Source organism: Chiloscyllium plagiosum, unplaced genomic scaffold, assembly GCF_037043375.1.
Source record: "Chiloscyllium plagiosum isolate Xiang-an unplaced genomic scaffold, Cpla_swu_hap1 HiC_scaffold_7, whole genome shotgun sequence".
Lineage (NCBI taxonomy): Eukaryota > Metazoa > Chordata > Chondrichthyes > Orectolobiformes > Hemiscylliidae > Chiloscyllium > Chiloscyllium plagiosum.
In genome coordinates this window covers 15,713,439-15,741,056 of record NW_028270145.1, presented here as the reverse complement: position 1 = coordinate 15,741,056, position 27,618 = coordinate 15,713,439, and the positions used below count along the sequence as shown (strand labels likewise).

The following is a 27,618-nucleotide window of genomic DNA, read 5'->3' as shown; positions in this document are numbered from 1 at the left end:
GACTTCATCTCCATTTTACATCTGTCCCCTCTAATGGCTCCTCCCTTAACACAACCCTCTCCCTTTTCTTCCTGTTCCATGAGGAGAATACAATCATGTGTCTCTCCTTCCTGATTCATTTGGCTTGCTGGGCCTTCTATTATCTTTAACGACTTCCACATGCTTATCTCCTGGCAACTGTGCAGCTTCCCATTGGTCTCACGACTGCCTGTAACACCTCTCAGTCTGCCAGCATCCAATAACTGGACTATACAATACGAGGGTCGTAATATCTCCTTCCCCAGTTGTGTCAAGGGGAGGATGTCGTCAGTGCCCAGGTAGCACACTGGCTGGCTTGAACACACAAGTGTTGACCCATCATCACCAGGTCCATTTTGCCTGAACACTATCCCACAGGTCAGAACTTGTCTCAGTAACTGTAGTATCAGTGCGGACTGATTGCCAGTGATTTCACTGCAAAATAAGGTGAAAAACCTTTTTCAGGTCAGGGACCCCTTGTGATAGTGTGGAGACTAGTGTCTGTATGATTTTGACAAAGATCATCTTCTGCTTATGACTCCATTAAATTTACTCTGAGCTAGCTCACCCTCTACTTTTGTAAGGGTTTGTAAGGGTCTGGCTGGTTCACTATAATTTTCTGCAAAGTTCCTGCAGTAGCTAAATAGTTCTAAGATATGTCTCACCCCTCTAACAGTAACTGATGGTTTCATTTCCAATACTGCTGTTTTCCTTTCCAATGGAATGCTACGGCTGCCTTGCGTCAGTCACTATCAGTCCGAGGTAAGACACTTCTGGTTTGCCCAGCTATGCCCTATTTGGGTTTATTTTCAGTCCAGCAGCTTTGATCACTTTTAACGCATTCAGTACGTTCTTGTATTGTTTTTCCTCACTAGTAGATGCAACCATGGTGTCACTTACGTATTGTAATATACACTACTCTGTTTTGGAGTCTTTTACCATCACTTCTATCATTATCTGATGGAATATATAACAGGGCTGTTGGTGATCTTGTCCAGGTGTACTGACTATCACCTATTGTAAAGGCAAATTTATATTGGTGTTTGGAGTTCAAAGGCACAGCCTAGAACCTATTTGCTATGTCCTGGACCATAAAGATCTTGGCTTGTAGCCTATATTGTTCTTTATGGTATTGGAGTCTGCCACTATAGGCACTGTGCTATCCACATATTTTTTTGGGCTGGGATGGAGAATGTGGTGCTGGAAAAGCACAGCTGGTCAGGCAGCATCCGAGGAGCAGGAGAATTGACGTCTCGGGCGTAAGCCCTTCATCAGGAATGAGAATTCTCATTCTTGATGAAGGGCTTATGCCTGAAACGTCGATTCTCCCTCTCCTCGGATGCTGCCTGACCTACTGTGCTTTTCCACCACCCCACACTCGACTTTGATCCTCAGCATCTGCAGTCCTCACTTTCTCCCTTTGGACTGGGATAGTCAATTGTCAATCTGTACAATCTGTCGGGTTTTTGTTTATTGTCCAAGTTAGAGGGTTGGTAGTGGAACGGATTTCTTTTACAATTCCCAGTTTCTCCAAACCTTTCACAATCTCCATAACTGCCTCAACAGCTTCAGGTCTAATGGGTATTGTTTTTTTTGGTGGGTGTATGTCCTCATGTATCTCAATTGGTTTTATAATGGACCGCCTGCATTTGGTTTAGGTGGTTGCCCATAATTTGGGGCACGTCATTGTGATAGGGGTTCTCGGCGTCCCCTTCCCACTCTATTGTGGTGGCACAGAACCTCTTAAGGAGGCATGCAATCCTTGACCTTCCAAATCTAAATTGGTGAGTCCATTTAATTTTGGCTTTTCGTACATCAATTATGACTCCAAATTCATCCAATAAATCTATCCCCGGTACACTACCTACAGCGTTAATTACACAATCTGCAATTCTTATTTCAATCAGTTGACTGTTTGTGGCCGATTGAGTCCTGCCACTCACACCCTGTACTTCCACAGTTTTTTTTGTTAATGGTAAATCCAGAGCTGTGATAGAGATAAAGACTCCAGTATCTATTAACATATTGCACTGCTGGCCCCCTACAGCACTTCAATGTATATCCAGTTATCCTTTTCCCTTTGTCCAAAGCATGCTACTAGTCACTTGTACCTGATTAACTTCTGAAATTCTTCTGAAGTTAATTGTATTACAGTCTGCTCACCACTGTTGCCAATGGCAACTGTATGGAGATTACTCTGTGTCTGTTTAAATCTCTGTTCCTGCTTGTCTCCGCATCAGAATCAGCAGACACCATTTTTGTGTCCTAGTTTTCCATCATTCTCACATATTTTAGAGGGGTCATTCTTGGTGAGGTGCCCGTCATTATTGCACATGAAACACACTCCCTTCCTTTGGCTGTTTCAGACATGCTCCCTGTCTGTGGATGTTCCCTGTAACAGCTGCTGCTAGTTTTGTAGATTAGATTAGATTACATTACAGTGTGGAAACAGGCCCTTTGGCCCAACAAGTCCACACCGACCCGCCGAAGCGCAACCCACCCATACCCCTACATTTACTCCTTACCTAACACTATGGGCAATTTAGCATGGCCAATTCCCCTGACCTGCACATCTTTGGACTGTGGGAGGAAACCGGAGCACCCGGAGGAAACCCACGCAGACACGGGGAGAACGTGCAAACTCCACACAGTCAGTCGCCTGAGGCGGGAATTGAACCCGGGTCTCAGGCGCTGTGAGGCAGCAGTGCTAACCACTGTGCCACCGTGTCGTATTCCCTTGGCTTTTTTTTTGCCTTCATTGACTACTTCCTTAAAGTTATTCCCAACTGGCAACCCAAGGCTAATCACCATTTTCAAGTGTGGCCCAAATCCATCTTTAAATTCTTGGAGAAAGACCTTATCATTCTGTCAGGGGTACTGGATTGCCCCCGCCCCCCAACCCTAACTCCACTTTCTTCATAAGCCTCGACCATGTGTTTGGCCATAATGTTCAACAGATTATCCTTTGTCTTGATTAACCAAGGTCATTTTCGTCCAATTTGGAACGGGTCTGCTAGGGGCTTGGGTACAAACCCATCCGAACTGTTTCCATTTCTGGGTTGGTGTTTGTCCGGCCAATTCTGTGATCCAAGTGCGTCTTTAAAGGGTGCTGCTACTCTTTCCCACACTGCCCTGGGGAGTGTGGCTTTTGTGAGGATATGTAGGCAATCAAGGGTCGGTCTGTGCCCCTTGGCAAGCTCTTCCAATTTTTCCAAGAATTCTACATTGGCTGAGTTTCCCATGCACTTCGGTGGTGGCGTTCAGTGGTGCCAGTCTCTCGCCAAGAGTCGGGGGGGTTTCTACCCTTAACTTTGCCATTCTCCTTGGAGATTCGCAGAGTATTCAGTTTGAATTGGGGCCATGGAATGTGTGGGTTGGCCAGTCCCCGTATCAACGTCCATCATCATCATCGTGTTCATGCCTTGCTTGTGCAGAGTAGAGGTTGCAATCATCAGACTCACCGTACATACTACCCTCATCTCTTGTATACTGCCAAGAGTTTTCAGGCATTTCCTGTCCTTGCTGGTGTGGATAGCTGAGGTGGAAATATGCCTCGTTTTGGAGTGTGTTTTTCTAATTATCTCCTCTCTCTTACTGTAGCTATCTTAATTATCTTCTCTGTCTGTACAGTGTTCTGTTTAAACAGAGCTGCTAGGACAATTAACTCTTTCTGTGCCTTGTCCTTTCTCTGGCCTAACCACCAAGCCTTTTGTCGTAATTCACTTCCTTCACTTGTCCAACCATTTTGGGTCGTATCCTTGATGAGCGTTTTGTTTTTATCAAACACTGTCTGCAGGATTGATCTATCAGAACACCAGCGAGTCTTATCATCTCCACTCTTATCTGCCAGTTCCTCAGATTCCCTCTTGTTTAGATTTGTTTGTACTTGAGACAGTTCTGTTGCCTCTCATGTGCATATTTATTAGCACAGGCTTTTATTGTGAGATAACTTAAAGCGGAAGAGATAAGCTATGTCTTTTTTTTTAACTTAATTCTTTATTTCAATTAATTTTAATCAACTATGACCAATTCCAAGAAGTAAATCTTTACCATGCTTTAAGATGCAAGTTCTGAGTCAACACTTCATAGCAGATGTTCTTCTTCTTTTACGTGATCAGGATTGGTTCCTTAAAGTGACATCACCATAACAATGCCCATTCCGAACTGATGCAGACATACACACTGCAATTTCAAATCATCATACATTCCCAAAATACAAACGAAACTCAAAGTATCCCCAGATTGTGAGCTCAAGAGAACAAAAACATATAAATTATGCAAGACAACATACAACAACCATTAAGTAAAGATGCATTGAAATCAGACCACAAAGAATTAAAACAGTACTCACAAACTGATCTTTGTCTTTTCTTTCCACAGCTGGACTGGGGTGTGGGTGACAGTTTCTGTCTGTGTCTTGAGGCTCTTCCCCTCAATATTTTAATGTGCTGTCCCTTGTGCCCAAAGCAATCTCGTTACCTCTCCTGTGCTTACCACTTTAACACAGGCCTTTGTTTTCTTTCAACACTGGGGGGGAAAATGAGGACTGCAGATGCTGGAGATCAGAGCTCATGCCCGAAACGCCGATTCTCCTGCTCCTTGGATGCTGCCTGACCTGCTGCGCCTTTCCAGCAATATATTTCAGCTTTCTTTCAACTCTGCCCAAACTACCATATCTTTTAACTCTGCTTTTCTCTGTATTTACTTCAATTAATAAGTTATTTTGTGTTCTGACTTACAGACACACTTACACACTGAATGCCATGCTACCTAAAGGGTGATGAATCAAAATATTCACTCACTCCGCAGTCCACAGTATGTAGGCATCAGGCAGACCACCCTGTTTGCAGCACTAAACTATTGGAGCAACCTTTGAGAGGCAGTGAATTTTCAGGAGACAAGCAGAATTCAGGCACATGATAATTTATTCAAGTATTCACTGGTACAATGCAGGGAGAAGCCAAAACCACCCCGCCAACACCTTTCAGCCACTCTGATGCCTTGACAATGATTCCATCTGTCTTCTCAACCACTGAAACTGCCCTCGTTGACTCCACGCTTCTCACCTTTCATCTCCTGAGATTGCATAAAGAAAGGTATCAAATGTCATTATCTGACTGGAGATATGTTGCGACAGGGAGCGCTTCAGAAGACATTAAATGCAGCCAGTGGGACCTGTACAAGATTGTCTGGTTACACGCCGACAGAGCTGGGATCACTGTCCTTGTGGGCAAGTTTATTAGTCATTGGGGGAGTGGAAGGTGAACTAATTCAGCAGGGAGTAGAACACTAACATGTAATATTAAAAAATGAGAAACCCCCCAGATGCACGTTGTAGTGGGAGTGAAGTTAGAGATAAGACAGAATTAGGTGAGATCATAGAAAGTACAAAGAAGCCTAATTTAAGGTACATCTGTGTCAATACACATGATGTGATTCATAAGGTTGATGAGCTGCAGGTATACGTGGTCATGTGCAACCAAGATAATAACTGAGACCTGGCTTGAAAAGGGGGGAATTGCTCCTCAATTTTTCTGGGTACAAAATATTCCTGGAAATAATAACAGGAATAACAGGTAGCAGTTTGGATTAAGTAAATTTGGAAAAATTAATGTCCTTCAGAGTCAAATGCAAAATATATTTGAATGGAGTTAAGAAAATAGGAACTAATGCGTAAGTTGGTGGCTAGGACGGAGAGGAACAAATTTTTAAGGAAGTAACTAAGAGGTATTGGAATGAGAATGCTAATAAATGGGAGTCTTTAAACAATAAAGGAGTTATGCCCGAAGCATTGAATTGAATTGAATTAAATTTATTGTCACGTGTACCAAGACACAATGAAAAGCTTTGTCTTGCGAGCAATACAGGCAGATTACAGAGTTAAATAGCATAGATTAGTAAATAATAGGTAAACCGCTGCAAAACAAAACACAGGTACAAGTAAATGTTAAGAGTTTGTGAGTCCATTCAGTATTCTAACAACAGTAGGGTAGAAACTGTTTCGAAATTGGCTGGTTCGTGTGTTCAGGCTTCTGTACCTTCTCCCCGATGGTAGAGGTTGTAGAAAAACATTGCCAGATTGGGATGGATCTTTGAGAATGCTGGCGGCCTTTCCTTGACAGCGGGCCTGGTAGATGGATTGTTTATATGGGAGGTTGGCCTTTGTGATTTTCTGGGCCGAGTTGATTTTCCAGGCTGAGTTCACCACTCTCTGTAACCGTCTCCAATCTCGAATGGTAAAGTTGCCATACCAGGTAACTACCAGGTAGTTTGGGACCTTGATTCAATTTCACAAGCACTAAACAAAACGCCATTCATGGGAATCTTCTCATGTTTTGAGAAGGAGCCATTAAAATTTAAATTGCCAAGATGCAAATTGAACTGATTTAACACAAATGTGAGGTGCTGCATTTTGAAAATGCAAATCTTAGCAGGACTTATACACTTAATAGTAAGACCATAAGACCATAAGACATAGGAGTGAAAGTAAGGCCATTCGGCCCATCGAGTCCACTCCGCCATTCGATCATGGCTGATGCGCATTTCAGCTCCACTTACCAGCGTTCTCCCCGTAGCCCTTAATTCCTCTAGACAACAAGAATCTATCAATCTCGGCCTTGAAGACATTTAGCGTCCCGGCCTCCACTGCACTCCGTGGCAATGAATTCCACAGGCCCACCACTCTCTGGCTGAAGAAATGTCTCCGCATTTCTGTTCTGAAATGACCCCCTCTAATTCTAAGGCTGTGTCCACGGGTCCTAGTCTCCTCGTCTAACGGAAACAATTTCCTAGCATCCACCTTTTCCAAGCCATGTATTATTTTGTACATCTCTATTAAGTCTCCTCTTAATCTTCTAAACTCCAACGAATACAATCCCAGTATCCTCAGCCATTCCTCATATGTTAGACCTGTCATTCCAGGGATCATCCGTGTGAATCTCCGCTGGACATGTTCCAGTGCCAGTATGTCCTTCCTGAGGTGTGGGAACCAAAACTGGACACAGTACTCCAAATGGGGCCTAACCAGAGCTTTATAAAGTCTTAGTAGTACATCTCTGCTTTTATATTCCAACCCTCTTGAGATAAGAGACAACATTGCATTCGCTTTCTTAATCACGGACTCAACCTGCATGTTTACCTTTAGAGAATCCTCGACTAGCACTCCCAGATCCCTTTGTGCTTTGGCTTTATTAATTTTCTCACCATTTAGAAAGTAGTCTATGCTTTTATTCTTTTTGCCAAAGTGCAAGACCTCGCACTTGCTCATGTTAAATTCCATCAGCCATTTCTTGGACCACTCTCCTAACCTGTCTAGATCCTTCTGTAGCCTCCCCACTTCCTCAGTACTACCTGCCTGTCCACCTAACTTCGTATCATCGGCAAACTTCGCTAGAATGCCCCCGGTTCCCTCATCCAAATCATTAATATATAATGCGAATAGCTGTGGCCCCAGCACCGAACCCTGCGGGACACCTGCTGCCATTCTGAAAAAGAACCTTTTATCCCAACTCTCTGCCTTCTGTTAGACAGCCAATCCTCAATCCATCACAGCAGCTCACCTCGAACACCATGGGCCCTCACCTTGCTCAGCAGCCTCCCGTGTGGCACCTTATCAAAATCCTTTGGAAAATCTAGATAAACCACATCCACTGGGTTTCCCTGGTCTAACCTACTTGTTACCTCTTCAAAAAATTCCAACAGGTTTGTCAGGCATGACCTCCCTTTACTAAATCTTAAGGTACTGAGGAATGTTGCTGAACAAAGAGACCTTGGAGTGCAGGTTCATAGCTCCTTGAAAGTGGAGTCACAGGTAGATAGGATAGTGAAGAAGGTAGTTGATATGCTTTCCTTTATTGGTCAGAGTACTGAGTACAGGAGTTGGGAGGTCATGTCTATGACTGATCAAACCCACAATACACAATCCTCCTTTAACCAAACAAATAACCTCCTCACAGTGAGACTCCACAAATTCGAAAATAATCTGGTTTTGGTGATGTTGGTTGAAGGAGGTTGATGTTGACCAGGATTGCTTGCTACTTACTTTTTAGATAACAAGATGGGATCTTCTCTGTTCACCTACATGACCAGTACTTTTTTGACAATCTGCTCCATTTACCAAGCAGCAATCCCTCAGTACCACACTGAAACTACATTATGTACTTTGTTCCTGCAATGGGGCGAATCCAAAAGCTCCAGGGAAGGAAGTAAATTAAAATGTGTGTGTGCCAAAATGGAGATTGAAATCTAAAACTGGCCAATTAATGGGTTTGTCCACAAGTCAGCCCTGATTGGTTAATCAAGATGGATTTTATTCCAGTAATCGCTGTATTAAAAACATTAATTTGTGTGATCTGAAGATATAAGAGCATAAAATAGAGGCAGTGTAGGCCATTCAGCCCACTGAGTATGCTCTACTACTCATTAAGGTCATGGTTATTTCTGACTGTGACCTCTAATCCACTTTCCTGTCTGTCCCCATGATCCTTTACCCCATGAGAAACAAAATACTGTCTGAATTGGATTTGAATGTAATCAATGAACAATCCTCCAATACACTTTAAGGTAGACTTTTCGATAGGCTAATGACATCAAGAGAAGAAATTCTTCCTCATCTCTTACATGCCGTTTATCTTTAATTCCGTGGAAGAGGAAGTATTATCTCAGTATTAGTTATGTCAAGACTCCTCTCAATTCTTTAATATTCCAAACTATCCACTCCAATCTGCTCAATCTTTCCTCTCATGACATAATTTCCTCATCATTCATCTCAGGTACCTTCTCTGAATTGTTTCCAATACAATGATATCCCTGTTTAAATAAAGAGAACAAAACTTCCTCAAAGTTTCCCTTGTTAAATACCAATCTTCTCTTTTTGAAAATATAATTAACCCATCTATATTGCCTTGCTGACTCTTTGAAGAGTTTCCAAAGTTTCTTTCTATTTTTCTATAAGCCATTCTTGTTAAGTTACCGTACACTGTTAAAGTGCATGAATTACTGTCTATAACTGGAATTTCAAACCAATGATCTCCTGCAGGTAGTTAGACTGCTCCAACTATCACTTATTAGTGAACTGTTCAAGCTCTTTTGTTGTTCAATCTTTCGATTCTCCAAGCTTATCCTCAACTCTGCAAGCTGTAAAGTTTGGAATCTACATATTGAAAATAAGACGTTGAAAGCATCCATGGCTTGTAATGAACATTAATACTATTTCGAAGTTCAGTTTCTAAAATGGACAGAGATTTGTATAGCTGTAAGATTGATCTATATTTCTATATTGTGTCTGTTCAGAAGGGAAGGACATAGTTTTAGTTCCATTTTAGACTAGTTCTGTGAGTGGTTCCAGGTGGTTTCATTTTTCAATGAGATCTTTCAAAAGAAATCTTGAGGCGAATTGTTCGGTACTTTAGAAAATAAAGTGTACAAGAAGGCAACAAAATAGGCTGCTATCACACAGTGAGACAGAGACAGAAACAAGTTCCTTTTTAGAAAGTGAGAGCTATGAATAGTTAGGCTTATTTCAGGGACAAGCAGAACATCTGGGAAGAAAAGGCCTGTAAAAGCAGGGGTATAATTTAGAAAAAAACATAAATTTAAAAATAGAAATTTAAAATTAAAATTTAAAAATTCAAATTTAAATTTAAAAATTCAAATTTTAAAAAGACTCCAAAGCAATTTGGGCTAAAACAAATTCTTAATTAGCTTACAAGTTATTAAGAGGTAAAGCTCAAGAAACAGAAGATATTAAAGTATCTTGCGAGAAGACATCTTATAGGGCTGTTGAATGCATGGTTGTAAGGAATTTGTTAAGGAAGACCTGAGCTGTGTTATCTGTTCTTTTGGAGTGATCTGGTGAAGAGATGTTAACTAACGAAGCTAGCATTAAGTAAAAGTCAAAGTTTGCTAGAAAGAAACCATGTAAAGTTGAATAAGAAACTTTAAAGTAGAAACAGGGTGACCCTCACCGAGGTTTAAGTACTTGCAAGGTTAGTGGTGGGGGTGGGGGGGTGGGGGTGGTAAAATGGTTGATTTTATTTCTGGTATCTGGAATAGAAATGTTTCAAATAGTTCTGGTATAGTTTAATACAGTTGTTTTCTTTCCATTTCTATGTAATAAACTTTGATGTTCCTTCTCTGTTTAAAATATCATTATGAATACTACAACAGAGACCAAGCTGCAGGAATATAATCTCCCAGAAAACTTTATTTGGCTGGTTTCAACTCTCAAACTCTGTGAGTGCTATATGGATCATACCAAAAGGCTTGCTCTACTTTTTGTGCAAAAGGGACAGACCAGTAAGAGACAACACCAACACTGGGGAACAAATCCATTGGAATTGCTGCAGTTCTATTTTGAAGCAATCAATCAGTCTTTATAATTTGCATATTTTAATGTTAATCGAATCCCTACAGTGCAGGTAGAGGCCATTTGGCCCATTGAGTCTACACCAACCCTCTGAAGGGCATCCCACCCAGACCCACAACCAAATTGGCCAATTCACCTTAACTTACATGCCAGTGGGCTGCAGGAGGAAACGAGAGCACCCAGGACAAAACCCAAACAGACACGGGGAGAACATGCAAATTCTCCAGACACTGTTGCCCAAGGCTAGAATTGAACTGAGGTCCCCGATGCTATGAGGCAGCCATGCTAACCACTATTGTCATTTCTTCTTTCTAGTGGCTAGCTGTATTCATGATGTCAGAGTGAAGAAGGCCCTTAAAACACTCGTGGGGAATGGACTGAGACATGCCAGAACCAACATTCCCTTTAAACTGTGTGGCAGCACTGGGAGCCAATGCACAGACTTCCACAGGCGCAGCCACATCGCTGATGTGCAGCACCTCAGTGATGCATAAAGTTAAAAATCACACAACACCACGTTATAGTCCAACAGGTTTATTTGGAAGCACTAGCTTTCGGAATGCTACTCCTACATAGGTGGTTGTGGAGTGTAAGGTTGTAGGACACAGAATTTATAATAGAAAAAATATGTATAGGAAAATACTAACCAGCTCTTTCCTGCAGTGCTCATGAAATCAAAGTAGAACATTAAGGGATTTGTTCAGGGTTCGAACTGAATAATCTACAGTGTGCTGTGTTTCCAAACGGGTAAGAACTTGTTCCATACTGTGTTTTGCCACTAGATGGTAATGTTGGCCATGGAAAGCTTACTCTGACTTTTGAAATTCTTTGGCAGAATTCTAATAAGATACCTTAAGGAAACGTAACCTCGCCAACTAAATCTCCAGACCTTTATGGCTCAAACAAAACTTAGATCCACAGGGTTAAACCAAACTGCTTAGTTAGTTCTAAGGAGTTCATTGAAAGTGAAATATGACTTAGTACAGAAGAATATATAATATGATGTATAATGCAGTGCAATTCAAATTGAGTAGATCCACTAGATTCGTTTTAGGAATCCCTGGTAGCAAATAATAAGAAATCTAATCCTTTATCTCACTTGGTTGTTCAGAAGGCATTTGATAAGGTGCCACTTAGAACATAGAACAGTGCAGCACAGGAACAGGCTCTTTGGCCCATTATGTTGTATCGAACATGATGCCAAATTAATGTTTGGCATCCCTCTGTCTGTCCTTGATTCATATCCCTCCATTCCTTGCATATTCATGAGCTTATCTAAAAGTCCCTGAAATACTCCAATCATATCAGCCTCCATCACCATCCCTGGCAGCATGTTACAAATTCCTACCGCTCTCTGTGTAAAAATGTTGCCTCTCACATTTCCTTTGAACTTTCCCCTCTCACCTTAAATGTGTGCCCTCTAGTATTACTGCATTATTGCATTAGATAAGAGCATATAATATAGGGGATTAAAATATTAGCACAGATAGAGGATTAATTGTATAATAGGAAGTAGAGAGTGGGGATAAAAGGGATTAAATAGGATAAAGGGATAAATGTTTCAAATTGGTAAACTGTCATTAGTGGAACTCCATGGGGACTTAGTGTTACAGCCTCAACTATTTATAAGTTTTATCAATGATTTGGATGAGGGGATTGAATGAATGGGAGCCAAATTTGCCAATGACAATGAGATAGACAAGAAGGTAACTTGGCAAGAAGAGGTAGTGAATCAATAAAGGTCTACAGATAGGCTTAGGGAGTGGACAAAGGTTTAGCAGATGGAAGATGAAGTAGGTAAATGTGAACTTTGCCAGTTTGGTAGGAAGAATAGAAAAGCACCATCCAATTCAAATGAAAGTATTAGAAACTGTTTGTACAGAGAGTTCTGGATGTTCTGGTACATGATTCACATCAGTTAACATACACTTGAGCAGCAAGTGATTCGGTAGGACAACGGAATGTTATTGGTTTTTATTGCAAAAGGAATGGAATGTCAAAGTAGGTAACTTTTACTGTAACTGTACAGGGCATTGGTGAGATCACATTCGGAGTCCTATGCACAGTTGTGGTTTCCTTATTTGAAAGAAATATATTGAGAAGCAGCTCAGAGATGGTTCACTAAATACAACTCTGGATGAAAGGGTTATCTTTTAAAGAAAGGTTGAACAGTTTGAGTGAATATCAAAAGCACGTTGCAAGAATGAGAAATGATCTTAGTGAAACATGCAAGATCCTCAAGGGTTTTGATAGAATAGATATCTGGAGATTGTTTCCTCTTGTCGTGGGGACAACAACTAATGGAAATAGCTTAACAAGAGGTATCTATTTTAAGACAGAGGTAAAGAAAAATGTTTTTCTCTCAGGTGGGTTGCTAATGCATAAGCCTCTTTACTCGAATGTAATTGAAACTTAGTCTACACAATAATTCAAGGTTGAGTGAGACAGATGTTTGATTGACAAGAAAGTCAATTGTCAAGCAGGGAAGATAGGAATATGGAGATATGATCTCAGCCCAATCAGCCATGACCTTGTTGATTGGTGGAGCAGGATCGAAGAGCCAAATGACCTATTCCTGCTCCTAAATCTTATCAACCTATGTTCCTATGACACACATCCTCACCTCTGGTAATTTGGGTCAGGATGATATGAGATTATGCAGCAAGTTGAAAGTGAGGAGCAAAATTCTAATTTTGACACATTGATGAATAATGTTGGTCAACAAGGACATGGGTGGCTTATGTCACAGGTCAGTCTCTTCCTCTTTAATAACTAATTGAATCCTTTGTTAAATTGTTCAGGCAATGTGAGTATTGCAATAAAGCTAACATTTATTGTCCATCCCAGTTGTCCCTCAGTAGATGATGTGGAATTCTCTTCTCAATGCAATGTTCCCTGTGTTGTAGAGAAATATCCAGCCTGAGACAGACATTCAAGAAGTCATGTTTAAAAGCAGAATGAGGCTAGTCACACAATGAGCTTACTGGATCTGCTCAGGCATCCCTGGCATTGACATAACAAACCAGGAAGTAATGGTGAGTTCTCTTTCAATGATTGTGAGCGATCTCAGATAGGCCAAGATTTCTGAATCCTAACATGAAAATTTCCAACCCAGTGTCCCAAAATGAGCAGTCCACATCACATGCTGAGAGACAGTGGTTGCTCGATCTATAGGGAATATATCCATTGCAAAAGCTATGAAATAAAACAATTAATACTTTCATAATGCCTCCGGTGACCTCAGGATTCCAAAATATTTCCAATGTTTGGGGTCTAGCAGAAGAGGAGAAAGTGAGGTCTGCAGATGCTGGAGATCAGAGCTGGAAATGAAGAAGGGCTTATGCCCGAAACGTCGATTCTCCTGTTCCCTGGATGCTGCCTGACCTGCTGCGCTTGTCTAGCAGAAGAGACAGGACAGACAGCAAAGACGCATTTTGATACAGTATCTTGAGCTAACGAGACTGATGTCGAGATCACGGGAGCTATTTTACCCTAACTTGACCAGGAACTCATGGTTTCTGACATAAACCAGCTTTATGTAGCAGGTGACAAGGCAGGGTTATATTTTGTTGCTGCACTTTGGAACCTGGTAGCATTATATGACCTGATCAGTTTTAAACAAGTGGCCTAATTGGAAATCCCATAGGTTGCTCCACTTTGGAGTAACCCGTAAGAAGCATTCCCTTTGGGACACCCTTGTCCACTCCTCCTTCACTCTCAACGTACCCCCCACAGCCTCACTGCACCATCCTCTGCAAGTGCAGAAGGTATGGCATCTGTCTTTTTACTTCCTCCCTCCTCCATATCCAAGAGCCCAAACACACCTCCTATGTGAATCAGTGCTTTATCTGCACTTCACTCTGTTAAATGTAATGCCATTTGCTGCTCACAATGTGTTCTCCTCTACATTGGAGAAATGAAGTGTAGACTGGGTTACCATCTATGTTCTGTCCACAAAAAGGACCCTGAGCTTCCAGTTGCCTGCCACTTCAACACACCGCCCTGTTCTCTGGCCAATATCTCTGTCTCAGGCTTGCTGCAGTGCTTCCAGCACAAGCTGGAAGAACAACACCTCTTTTTCTTCTTTGGAATGCTACAGCCTTCTGGACTTAATGTTGAGTTCAGTAATTTTATGGCTTAAGCTCCTTCCCCATGCTTTCCCCTACCCCCATACACGAGGCCTTGTCATCACATGTTCTGCCCCTACACTAAACCGACTGTAAGCTACAAATAACCCCTAATAACAGCCTTTCATTCTCCTAGGCTAACCGTTATCCACTCCTTTGTCTGTTAACCATTCTTCTCTCTTTGGGGTCTATCTCTACCTATTGTTTACTCCTTACTCCGTCCCTCCACTACATCTTATGCATAAAACCCAACTTTTTTCCGAGCTTCTATCAGTTCTGAGGAAGGGCCACTGGATCCAAAAAGTTAATTCCAATTTCTCTTCACAGATGCTGCCAGACCTGCTGAGTTTTTCCAGCAATTTTTGATTTGTTACTAACTTCTAGTTCTCTTTCAATGATTGTGAATAACCTTGGATCCGCCAAGAATTCTGTATCCTGAGGGACAGTGGTTGCTGGATCTACAGGGAATATATCCATTCCAAAAGCCATGAAATAAAGTAAATTATATTTTTTATGTGCCTCTTGTGATTTCTGGATCTTCAAAAAGGAATTTCCAGTGACTGAGGTCAACAAGAACAGAGACAGGAGAGAGGCATTTTGGGGTTGGGGGCTAATGAGCCTGAACTAGAGATCACAACAACAATTTTAACCCTAACATGACCTGGTGCTGATAGTTTCAGATGTGCAACAACTTTGTGTAGCAAGTGACAAAGCAGGGTTATATTTTGTTGCTGCACTTTGGGACCTGGTAGCATTTTTTGACCTGATCAATTTTACAACAATTGACCTGACTGGGAATCCATTGGTTGCTCCCCTTTGGAGTATCCTAGCTGGGAAAACCACTAGAGCCAGGAACCATCCAAGGTTTGAAGGACTTAGTTTTTCTAATGTCTTGTGGAATGGAATCAGTAATTGTCCCAACAAGAAAGGTTAGCTCTCCTCTGCGAAGACACCAGCCTCCCACACAAGATGCTCCTGAATCTCATTGGCCATGATGTTGCTTCTTGCTTGTAACCTCTCCTCAGGGGCTGCCTGAGCATTGCCAGACACCCTCAGATTTTATTCCAAGTCAGGAGTGAAACTGACCAGTAGATTACAGATCTGGCTGGGGAGTTAAAGATCAACTTCTCCAAGTTAAAATTCCCACTATTAACATCCTGAAGAATTCCAATGATTTCACATGGTGAGAGACTCTTTTCTGTCTGACGATGGCTAATTTGCTGATCCCACACTGATTATTTATGATAAACATTATGTTAAACATTAACATCTGCCAGATTTGCAGATCCCATGCTAACTGTAATAAAATTTCATCTCTGATCACACAACACTAGAGTTGTAGAGACATACAGCATGGAAACAGGCCCTTCAGCCCAACTCGTCCATGTCAAACCAAATTTCCTCAACCAAACTAGTCTCACTTAGCCCAAATCTCTCTAAGCCTTTCATATCTGCGAACTGTCCAATGTCTTTTGAATGTTGCAATTGTACCCGCCTCTACTATTTCCTCTGGCAGCTTGTTCCTTATGCTCAGCACTGTCTATGTGAAAAGTCGATCCTCAAGTCTCTTTTAAATCTTTTCCCTCTTACCATGAGCCTTTGCTATCTAGTTCTGGCTTCCCTACCTTGGCTATTCACTTTATTTATGCCCCTCTTATTTTTTTTTAATCTCTGTAAAGTCACCCCTAACCCTCCTATGCTCCAGAAATAAAGACCCAACCTACCCAGTCTCTCCTTATAATTCAAACCTCCCAGTCATGGTGACACCATTGTAAATCTTTGTTGCACCCTTTCCAGCTTCATAACATCCTTCCATCGCAGGGTGACCAGAATTGCATGCAGTACTCCAAATGTGGCCTCAACAATGTCTTATACAGCCATACAATGATGCTCCAACTCCTGTACTCCATGCTGTGACTAATGAAGTCAAGTATGCCAAATGCCACCTTCATCACCCTGTTTAGCTGTGATGCCACTTTCAAGGAACAATGCACCTGCACCCCCTAGATCTCTCTGTTAGACAACATTCCCCAGGATCTACCATTAAACTGTGCCAATCCAGCCCTGGTTTGTCTTCCCAAAATAAAACACCTCACAGTTATTGGAATAAAATTCCATCTGCCACTCCTCAGCCCACTAGCCCAATTGACCAAGATTAAATTGTACTCTTTGATACTGTTCTTCACTGTCCACTCTACCACCAATTTTGGTGTCTTCTGCAAACTTACTAGCCATGCCTCCTATATTGTCAACAAAATTGCTTCTACAAGTAATGAACAACAGTGGACCTGGGACCAGTCCTTGCTGTGCACCACTGGTCACAGGCCTCCAGTCAAAACAACAATTCTCAGCCACCTCCATCTGTCTTATACCATCAAGCCAATTTTGTATCCAACACAGAAGTTGTTGGAAAAACAGTGTCTATGAAGAGAAATCAGAGTTAACATTTCGGGTCTGGTGACCCTTCTTCAGAACATCAGTCACCAGATGCTGACTATTCCTAGTCAATGCTTGGCTTTCCAAATATATGTAGGTCCTGTCCCTCAGAATCCCCTCCAACAACTTACCCCAGTGACATTAGGCTTACCATTACTTCCTGGTAGTTTTCTAGCTTTTCCTTGCAGCCTTTCTTTAATAATGGCACAATATTAGCTACCTTTCAGCTTCCAGTACCTCACCTGTGGCTGTCAGCGATACAAATATCTATGTTTTCTTCCCTAGGTTCTGGGATATACTTAATAAGGTCCCATGAATTTATCAAGCTTTAGGTATTTTAAGACCTGCAACACCACCTTTTCAGTAAGATGGGCTCTTGTCAAGACATCACTATTTACTTCCATGACTTCCCTAGCTTCCCGATCTTTCTCCGTGGTAAATACTGATACAAAATATTCATTTAGGATCTCACCCAACTCCTATGGTTCTACACATAGTCAGTAGTATCAATCTTTAAGGGACCCTATTCTCACCCTAGTCACTCATTTGCCCTTAAAGTATTTAAATAATCTCTTTGTATTATCCTTTATCTCATCTGCCAAAACTATCTCAGGTTCTCAGTTTGTCTTCCTGATTTACATCTTAAGTGTACTCCTACACTCCCTATACCCCTCAAGGGATTCACTGGATCCCAGCTGTCTATATCTGACATATGCCTCCACCATTCTTTTGAGTAGATCCATAATGTCTCTAGTCATTCAGTGTTCCCTCCTTCTGCCAGGTTTACCTTTCAAACTCATAGGAATGTGCTGTCTCTGAACTCTTGTTATCTCATTTTGAAAGCTTCCCACTTGGCAGATATCCCTTTACCTAAAAACAGCCTACCCCAATTAACTTTTGAAACTCCCCATCTAATGCCAATAGAAGTATCACTGTCCCAGTTTAGAACTTTAACTTGTGTACAAGGCCTAGCTTTTCCATAGCTATTTAAAACTAATCAACTTATGGTCATTAGTGCTCCCCCACCGACACCTACCCTGCCTATTTCCCAAGAGGGGTTTGAGTTTTACCCTTCTCCAGTAGGGCTATCCACATTTTGAATGAGAAAGTTTGCTTCAACACACCAGACAAATTCCTCCCCATCCCAAGCCCTTAATACATTGGCCATCCCAGTCTATGTTTGGAAAGTTACAATCTCCTACAATTACAACGCCATTATTCTTCGAGCTATCTGTAATCACTCTATATATTTGATCCTCAATTTCCCACTGACCATTACAGAGCCTATAGCACAATCCCACCAAAGTTATCGCCTCCTTCTTATTTCTCAGTTCCATCTATATAGCTTCACTGAAGGATTCTGCAGGAATATCCTCTTTTAATACAGAATTGACATTTTTCCTAATTAAAAACACCACTCCCTTCCTCTCTTGCCACCATTTCAATTCTTCTTGTAGTATTTGTACCCTGGACCATTGAGCTGTCATACTGTCCCTCATTAAGCCCTTTTTCTATAATATCTGTGATATCTCAGTCCCAGTTTTCCATCCATGCCCTGAGTTCATCTGCCTTACCTGTTGCATTTTAAAAAAAAAGCAATTTATTTCCCCCATTCCCTGCCTTGTCTGCTAAACTTACTCTTTTTAACTTTTATATCAGCCTCAACCTTCTCCCTTGTCTCACTACTTTTTTGGGTCCCACCCCCATGCCAAACTAATTTAAGCCCTCCCAAGTAGATCCATCCAATCTCCCTGACAGGATATTGCTCCCCCTCCAGTTCAGGTGCAACCTGTCTCTTTTATACAGGTCACGTTTGCACCAGAAGACACTAGCACTGTGTCAGAGCAGATATCAGTAAATCATATTTCCACTGTTGCAAGAATGGGAAATTAGACACAAGATAGGGTCATTCTTCATTCTGAAGTATTAACTTTTGGCTGATGCCTTTGAAAAGAGCTACAGGTGGGAGAATGAAAATAAAATTCTAAGACAGAATTGCTTTGCAGGTAATTTATTAATGCAGTGAAGGTCAGCACTTAGCTTGCACAGTAAACTTGCTTAAGGATGAAGTATAGTGAATGTTAAATTGTAACACTTGGAAAGGTTTTCAGCTGTAGTTTATGAGGAGTCAGGTGCTTGATCCTGATGTTTAAGATTCAGCAGAGAATGGACAGAGGATATGGCCTTTCTGCTAAATGTACAGCAGGACCTCTTTCTCATTTTTCTGGTTATTGCACCAGACAACATGACACCCAGAAATTCAATGAAGGGATTCTAGGAACAGTTCCCGTTAATCAGGAGCCAGGACAGATCAGGGTTTTACAAGGGAGGGAGAAGCCAATTGTATTTTCCAGAACAGAGAGGCTGTGCCTGAGATGGGGGGAGACTGAAGGCTTCATTTAGGAGGTGGGAATAGTGACCAATGGAGCTGGAGAGGGAGCAAGGAATTCTGTAGAAGGCAAGTTCCTGCCTCTAGTCGGCTGCTAAGCTTCCTGATAAATTGTTCCAGCCCTCCAAGTCTGCTGGGGCATCTTATCCACTATGACCAAAATCTGCAGCACACGTACTAGTTGAAGGGGAAGGAATCGCTATTTGTAAACTCCCCCATTTGGGAGTCTGGGGAAGGGGGAGATGGTGGTCTGCTGGTCCATTTCAAGGCCAGAGATCATTTGTGACCAATTGGATAGGACTCCTATGCCTTGCAACTTTGAAAACTTTCATCAGAGAACCACAGTAACCCATGCCAGATCTGAATAGATTCAGGGCTGATGTTCATGACAACTCAACAATTCATGGGTGAAGAATTAATGGGAGAGAAGTAACACCTTGCTCAAAGAAATAATGAAGATTTCACACCAGTATGTTAAGGTATAGTCAGGAAATGTTAGCTGTTGAGAAACAAGTTACTTCCTTGTTGTATTAAAGCAATATTGGGAATTGAACTGATGCGTTGTAGAAATTCCATTTCTGGTTTGTGTTTGGTTTTGCCTTCCTTTTCCAGCTTTCTTGTTAAACTTGAGAATCCTGCAACTGAAAGAAGAATAAGATAAATCTTCCATGGGTCTCAGTTAAATATTAGGTCAATCAGTCTAACAGGTAAAGTCATCAAGAAAATTTAGTTACTACTTGAAAGGCAATTTATCAAAGAGTTCAATTATTTGCCTCAGGTATTTATGATGCAACTATCAATAATTATTCGATCCTGGAAGTGCCTGCACCCAATACCCTGAAGGACTTTGATTAAAAAATGCTCAAACATATCCTGTACTGGGAAAATATTTTCCACATTCTTCCCTTAATGCACTCCTACTTGCAGCACAAAGGCTAGACAAAGTTTGTGAGAAGATTTGTAGCTCGGGTGCTCGTTGTTGTGGTTCTGTTCGCCGATCTGGGAATTTGTGTTGCAGACGTTTCATCTCCTGTCTAGGTGACATCCTCAGTGCTTGGGAGCCTCCTGTGAAGCGCTTCTGTGATGTTTCCTCCAGCATTTATAGTGGTTTGTCTCTGCCGTTTCCGGTTGTCAGTTCCAGCTGTCCGCTGCAGTGGCCGGTATATTGGGTCCAGGTCGATGTGTTTGTTGATAGAATCTGTGGATGAGTGCCATGCCTCTAGGAATTCACTGGCTGTTTCTTTGTTTGGCTTGTCCTATAATAATAGTGTTGTCCCAGTCAAACTCATGTTGCTTGTCATCTGCGTGTGTGACTACTAAGGATAGCTGGTTGTGTCGTTTCGTGACTAGTTGGTGTTCATGGATACGGATCGTTAGCTGTCTTCCTGTTTGTCCTATGTAGTGTTTTGTGCAGTCCTTGCATGGGATTTTGTACACCTAGATAGGGGACGAAACGTCTGCAACACAAATTCCCAGCTCGGCGAACAGAACCACAACAAAGGCTACAACAGTTCAAGAAAGTCACTTATCACTACCACGTCAAGGATAGTTGGGGATGGGCAGCAATTGCTGACATTACCAATTATTTGTATTAAAATTGATGCATGCAAGATAATTTAGGCTGAAATTTATCCCAAAGAAAATGAGAGGGTTAGAATCAGGACAGATGTTACAATTGGAATAGATCACACACATCAAACCCAGTCACTTCTGGGTTTAGCAGAGGCATGTCAACAATACTATAGTGAGTCAGCAAACCGTGTACTTAAACTGCCCGATAGAATCCATCCTTGACAGCCGAATCTCACAGTCCTTTGGAATCCCCACTGCTGGAGAGAGTTGAGGACTTCTTCAGAGAAGTGGCAACGTCTGTGCAGTCCTTGCTGTGGGCTCTGAGGATTTAGAGTGTTTCCTATGACAAACCCCACTCTCAAGAAGCTCGCATTTCAAAACGGCCCAGCCTGGATTCCTCACCCTCAGCCTGGATTAGTGGAGATGGAGAGGGGAGAACAGCCCCTTTGCTGCAGTGAGATGAATCAGAGTGACCTGGTCTTGAAAGCTCCAGAGCTTTCACTGCGAGACTGCAGAGAGCCGATCTGTCAGGTCCAGCTGATTCCCAGACGGAGTCAATAATGAAAGATGCCAGTGTGTGTGGGTAGCCTAGGTGGAGTGAGGGGTGGGGGGAGGGGGGATGTACTTCAAAGATTGGGAACACCAGATCCAGAGATTCCTGTGCACAGTAACCCCGTATTTATTGCCAGGAAATAATAACCCACGCCCATCAATACCAAGGACTAATCAAACCATACTACAGTAACCTTAAGAACAGCTTCTCACCTTGGTTTTCATTCTGACGAGGAGCCAGTGCTTGTTGAACTATTTGAGGACATGTTGAAAGGATCTTCAAGAATTGGCATATCATCTTCATCAGGCAGCAAATCCATACACTTTGCAATGTCAATGCTTTTAAGTTCACAACTTTCATATGTGATCACAAACTCACAATGATGTTTTTTCTACGGATAGAAAATATGTCAAGAGGTAAACCAACTGCAATGAAATTTATTCACAGCTTTTCACTTATAAAATAAATTTTGCTTGACATTACTAATCTCTGAATCACAGACATTAAGATTACAGGGATAGGGCAGGGTGCTGGGTGGGACGTTTTTTGGAGGGTTGGTGTGGACTCGATAGGCCAAATGACCTGCCTCCACACTGTGGGGATTCTATAAAGAAAGTATTACAGCACAGATGGATCTATTCAGGCCATCACACCCGCACCAGCTTATTAAATGAGGATTCATTAGAGCGCCAATCTCCTGCTTTATCCCCATCCCATTGCACATTATTTTTATCCAAATAATCATCCAATTCCCTCTTTAAAGCCTCAATTGAACACTTCCAGACAGGGCATTCCATATCCAAAACACTCTCTAACTCATTCTCTACCGTGGATTCTTTTGCAGATCATTTCAAAGCTCTTTTATTCACTTTAAATCACATTGAATGTCCATTTCTTCCTTTTATATGCAAGGACAGTTTTTTTCTATCTCATCTATCCAGACCACTCATGATGTTTAAGTCCTTCATTTGTATTGTATTTCAATGTTCTTCCAATGAAAATGCATCACCTTACACCTCTCTGCGTTGGAACTCATCTGCTCCCTACCCACCCACTCCACCAACTTGTCAATGTCCTTCTGGAGGTCCACACTGCCCTCCTCACATTCTACAATTCTTCCACATTCTGTGTCATCTGCAAACTTTGAAATTGCCCTCTGGATACTAAGATATAGATCCTTAATATACGTCAGGAAAATCAAGGGTCCCAAATCCAACCCCTGGGTAGCTCCATTACAAACTTGCTTCCAGCCTTAAAAATATCCATTAACATTTACTGTCTGATTCCTGTCACACAACTAATTTAATATGCACATTGCGACATACCCTTTTCTCTATGATCTATGACATTCTTCTCAAATCTGTTGTGACCTGTGCTACCGATGCTCCCTGTGTTATTAAATTTAAATCACAATGAGCCTGTACCATGGGGTCTCCTCAAAGCAAGTGTTCTATCGTCAGGGAATATTGCAGTCAATTTGTGAAGGTGTTGTTTGGACTGGGGGATTTATTATGGGGTAAGATTGGAAAGGTTCAGGCTATTTTCTCTGGAACAGAGGTGGTGGGGGTTATGTGATGCGAGGGAGACCTCATTGCTGTCACTGCTGTGTGTATCCATCCGGAGATGTGCTGTATGTCACGGTTGTCTTTGTTACGATATCCTCACACACCCACTAGCTAATCTACAACTGCCCTCTGACATCCATTGTCCATTGTCCTAGGATCATCCTGTTTCTGCTCCCTCCCCTTAGTCCTCTTAGAAGACACCACTGTACCTTTACAGCTCTGACCAAATGTTCAAAATACTGATGGCCTGATGAAGTAAGTAAAATAATGCAGTTTCTAAATAGTGACTTGAAAAACTCTATTAATCCTGATTGAATAATCTACAATGAGAAGTTTCAAGTAAAAGTTAGCAAGGTTAAAGGGGATTAAAGGGAATTTTTTCCCCCAAGAGGAAGATGGGAATTGAGAATCCTCTGTCTGAAAATGTGTTTGGGGTATGATGCATCATAAAATTTAAAATGGTTTGGATGTGCACTTAAACATTATAGCCTACAATGCTATGGACCAAGAGCTGAATAGAGGATTAGGCTGGACGGTTATCTGGTGGCTAGTCTGAACTCAAATAGCCTTCTTCTATGTTACAGATTTCTCCAATTTTACGGTTCATCTCTCCAGCGTGGCCAGACTTTACCCCAACTCTTCCATTGCAGAAAGTCTCATCTGTTCCCTCACCCCCTATGGACTTAACTATTCCAACGCAATCCTGACTGATCTTACTATTGCACCATCTCGTACCCAAGATTATCCAAAGCTTCGCTGCTCTTGTCTTCTCTTGCACCAAATCCACTTGTGCTTCCTGATCTAAAGTAATTCACAGGGAGGGGTTTGGTGGGGGCAGGGTGGTTTGGTTTATGAAAATCCTGTTCATTCTAATACATAGATAGTTTTGCTGAAAAGGTTGTCTTTCAAGGCTCCTTGTTGAATGGCAAATGACACAGAAATCCTTTTGCTTTGCTTTGAGTTTTCACACACTTTTTCCTCGAGAGAAGAGTGAGGAATATTGAATGGAATGGAAGGCTGATTAGCAAGCTGGTAACCCAAACAATGAGTCCTGTCCTTTGCTGAGAAACAAGTCCTGGAGGGGGTCTTGAACTTCTGGCTCAGAGGGAGGGATGCAGCCACAGGGCAGCAGCACCTCTCCAACGACGCTCTAACCAAAACAAACTGAGTCAAGCCTTTTGAATCTGAGTTGGATATTAGCAGAGGAACTGATTTGAAACATTTAAATATCCCCTGACAAAATTAATTGTGGTTTAAATGGCCCCACAGAGTGAGTGTACGCCCTGCCCTGGGATTTTGCTGTTAACTTATGACCTTCATGTTTTCATCATCAAAAAAAAACCTCATTCTAGGTGAGAGATACCTCTCACTTGCATTGTCTGTCACGCTCACCTAGACATAAAAGAATTAGAAGCAAACAGGTAAACCTGAGTAAATCATCAGATCATAAATGTCATACTTACAGCTTTAGGTTTTGGCACACAAATTGAGAAAAGGTTTGTTGTTTCCTTTGAGCAGTTAGTTTCCTGGACCTTCAACTTCAATTTTACAATCAGACCTTGCTTCTTAAGAGTTGCCTGGCCAGAAGAATGGGATTAGAAGGGAAGAATCAGGGTTGAATATTTAAACAATGTTGAACATTTAACAGGAGGGACATGACATTTTCACAGAGACTGAGTCAGTGGGAGCATTTATAGAATGGGCATGGTTGTAAGCAGAGGGAAATGACAGGTCTTTATAATAACTTGTTACCATTGTGCATATTTCAAACCACCTCTCCCCAACTGTAAAAATACAACACACTCTCAAGAGGAAGAATTAAATTGCTTAAATACCAACAAAAAAGAAGCAATGTCACAATTACTAGAAGATTTCACTTCTGTAATTGGAATAAAGGAACGTAGGATATAACAATATTTGATATGACTCACATTTACATTGATCTGTTTGACCACAGCAACAAGATTGTCGATTATCGAGTCTTCATTCAGCTGATCAATTGCATCATCTACAGCCTGATCAAGTGATTGCCCTGAATGAAACAGAAAAGTGGTGAAATATCAGGACCTTTTAACCACATTTTCAATCAACGTCAGTGCTCCCCAACTTAACAATTTACTGACTAACATCTAATGTTGCTGTATTGTGAATATTTTCTGACCGAATTTTCATTTTTCCAGGCATGGCATCCCAAGGGCTGCTGCTATGGATCTGCCAGTATACATCTTGCCCAGTTGTCCTCTAGCATCATTGATATTTACCCAAAAGCAGGCTAAATGAGAGAGGAAAATCTGCATTGGTTCATTTTAAAGTGTAATTTGATGAGGGAAGAGGAACTGTGTTCAGTACTTGGGATACATTTATTTAGAAATGCAAAACACAAGTTATTTTCACCTGTTCGGACTTTTGCATGTCATACTGACTGTGTGCTTAGCTCTAACAGCTAGCTGCAGCCCATTGTCTGTGAGGGCTGTAATATGAAACATTTCAAACAAGTTGAACAAGTGCCATTAAGTTACATTCTGACATTGCGTGAACTCCAGCAACAGTTCAATCATCTACCTGAGCCACAAATTTCTTGGGGAAGATTTAAAAATTGCTGGGGGCAAAAGTTCCTCAGTCAGTCAAGAATATTCCTTTCCCATACCTCAAAGTCATTAAATCAGTACCAGGAAACTATGGTGTGTGTTTTACAAATTCTATCTATTCATCACTGAAGAATTAATACAGCTCTCTTTTGGAATCTGTATACTCGGTGTGTTTTAATAAATTCTCAAACTCATTCTCAAAAAAAATGTGATAACTGAATATTTAACCTAGCTCCTTCCATGCATTGTGACAAAACTTCATATAATGTTCCTCTGTCATCACTCATCTATTTAACTCAGATAGGTCAGGCAGTATCCGAGGAGCAGGAATATCGACGTTTGGGCAAAAGCCCTTCATCAGGAATGCAGCTGGGAGCCTCGGGGGTGGGGGGAAGGGGGTAGGGGTGGAGAGATAATTGAGAGGGGGGGTGGGGCTGGGGGGAGGTAGCTAAGAGTGCAATAGATGGATGGAGGTGGGGGTGAAGGTGATAGGTCAAAGGGGAGGGTGAAGTGGATAGGTGGGAAGGAAGATTGAAAGGTGGGACAGTGCTGAGTTGGAAGGTTGAAACTAGGGTAATGTGGGTGGAGGGCAAATGAGGAAACTGCTGAAGTCCACATTGATGCCCTGGGGTTGAAGCGTCCCGAGGTGAAAGATAAGGAGTTCTTCCTCCAGGTGTTGAGTGGAGCTCAGCACCATCCTCATGACCTGTCCCATCTGTCAATCTCTCATCCCACTATCTGCCCCACCGCACCCCCCCCCCCTCCATTTATCTCTCCACCCCCACAGCTCCCAGCTTCATTCCTGATGAATGACTTTTGCCTGAAACATCGATTTTCCTGCTCCTCGGATGCTGCCTGACCTGCTGTGCTTTTCCAGCACCACCCTAATCTTGACTCTGATCTCCAGCATCTTCAGTACTCATTTTCTCCTATTTAACTCATATAGTCTAGTCCCTTGAGACAAGTCAAATAATATTGATGCTTGCCATCATATCTTCTTTAATTTGACATTTTTCTCAAGGAAAAAGTCTCAGCTCACTTCATCTGCCCTGGTAACTGTGGAAGAGATATCAATCGCTTGGCCCTCCTTTGAATGATTTCCAAGGCCATTCTTCTCTGCCAGGGTAGAGTCTGGCACTATGGTGCGAGATGAACAATAGTTGGCAGAATTGTGAAACACATGGAGACTGCTAAATTAAAATGATTTTAGAGGTATGTGTAACATAATATCAGTGCTTACCATAGGAGTAGGCAATCTGGACTGCAACAAGGATGAAGATAATGGCCTTCATTCTGTCCGTGTACAGTGGCAGAGGATGCGATTCCGTTGTTTACCTTTCTGCTGCTCTTGTCCCTGCACTTTGGGCTTATATAGATCTATGCATGTACACATCATAAATTATTGAACGATGATTAATCAGAGTGATTTCAGCACTTGCTAATTACCTGGGAGCATAATGATTTCCCAAAACACTCATGCTCTGTGGTCATTTTTATGGAGCATATTTTGCAATGTGTGACGTGTTCTCAATGTCCAGTTTCATCATGTGTTCTAAGGTAATTTCTACAGTTGAGAAACTTCCCTCGTGGTGAGTTTAAACAAATGTGGGCTGTTGAATTCTCAGAATGACAATCAGCCCCAAGTCATTAATATGGTGCAACTGGAGCTGTCAGTCATTGGCATGACTCTGACTGAGTGTTGCGTATGCCACAATCAATGGCAAGAGCACCTTCCTAACCCACCTTCACATATTCCACTGCTCTATCCACAATTTCTTGTGTGTTTTAAGTTACAGAGTGTGTAAACATGAACCTCTCACCTTCTGTATTTACCTCGGCAGCACCATACATCTGTGCCTTTGTCCTTCAGATTTTCAGCAATTGTCCCTGTTCAGGCTGACAAAGGACTGTGATGGAGCTGTGTGCAACAAAGGCTGTCGGGCATCTATGCTGAAGTGCTTTGTGCGTTGTCAGGTCCATCATAGAGTCTCTTGTCACAACCTT

The 27,618-nt window shown here is 41.8% G+C and overlaps 1 protein-coding gene across 1 annotated transcript; it reads right to left on the bottom strand.

The window, feature by feature from the left end:
• Positions 1-18,942: 18,942 nt before the first annotated feature.
• Positions 18,943-27,007, bottom strand: LOC148149565 (uncharacterized). Its single transcript, XM_087988769.1, has 5 exons — positions 26,855-27,007; positions 24,958-25,058; positions 24,490-24,603; positions 21,674-21,852; positions 18,943-19,977 (listed from the first exon to the last, which is right to left on the bottom strand). Exons 1-4 carry the CDS (start codon positions 26,904-26,906, stop codon positions 21,682-21,684), a joined length of 438 nt encoding a protein of 145 aa, XP_087844895.1. The 5' UTR covers positions 26,907-27,007; the 3' UTR covers positions 18,943-19,977; positions 21,674-21,681.
• Positions 27,008-27,618: the final 611 nt, after the last annotated feature.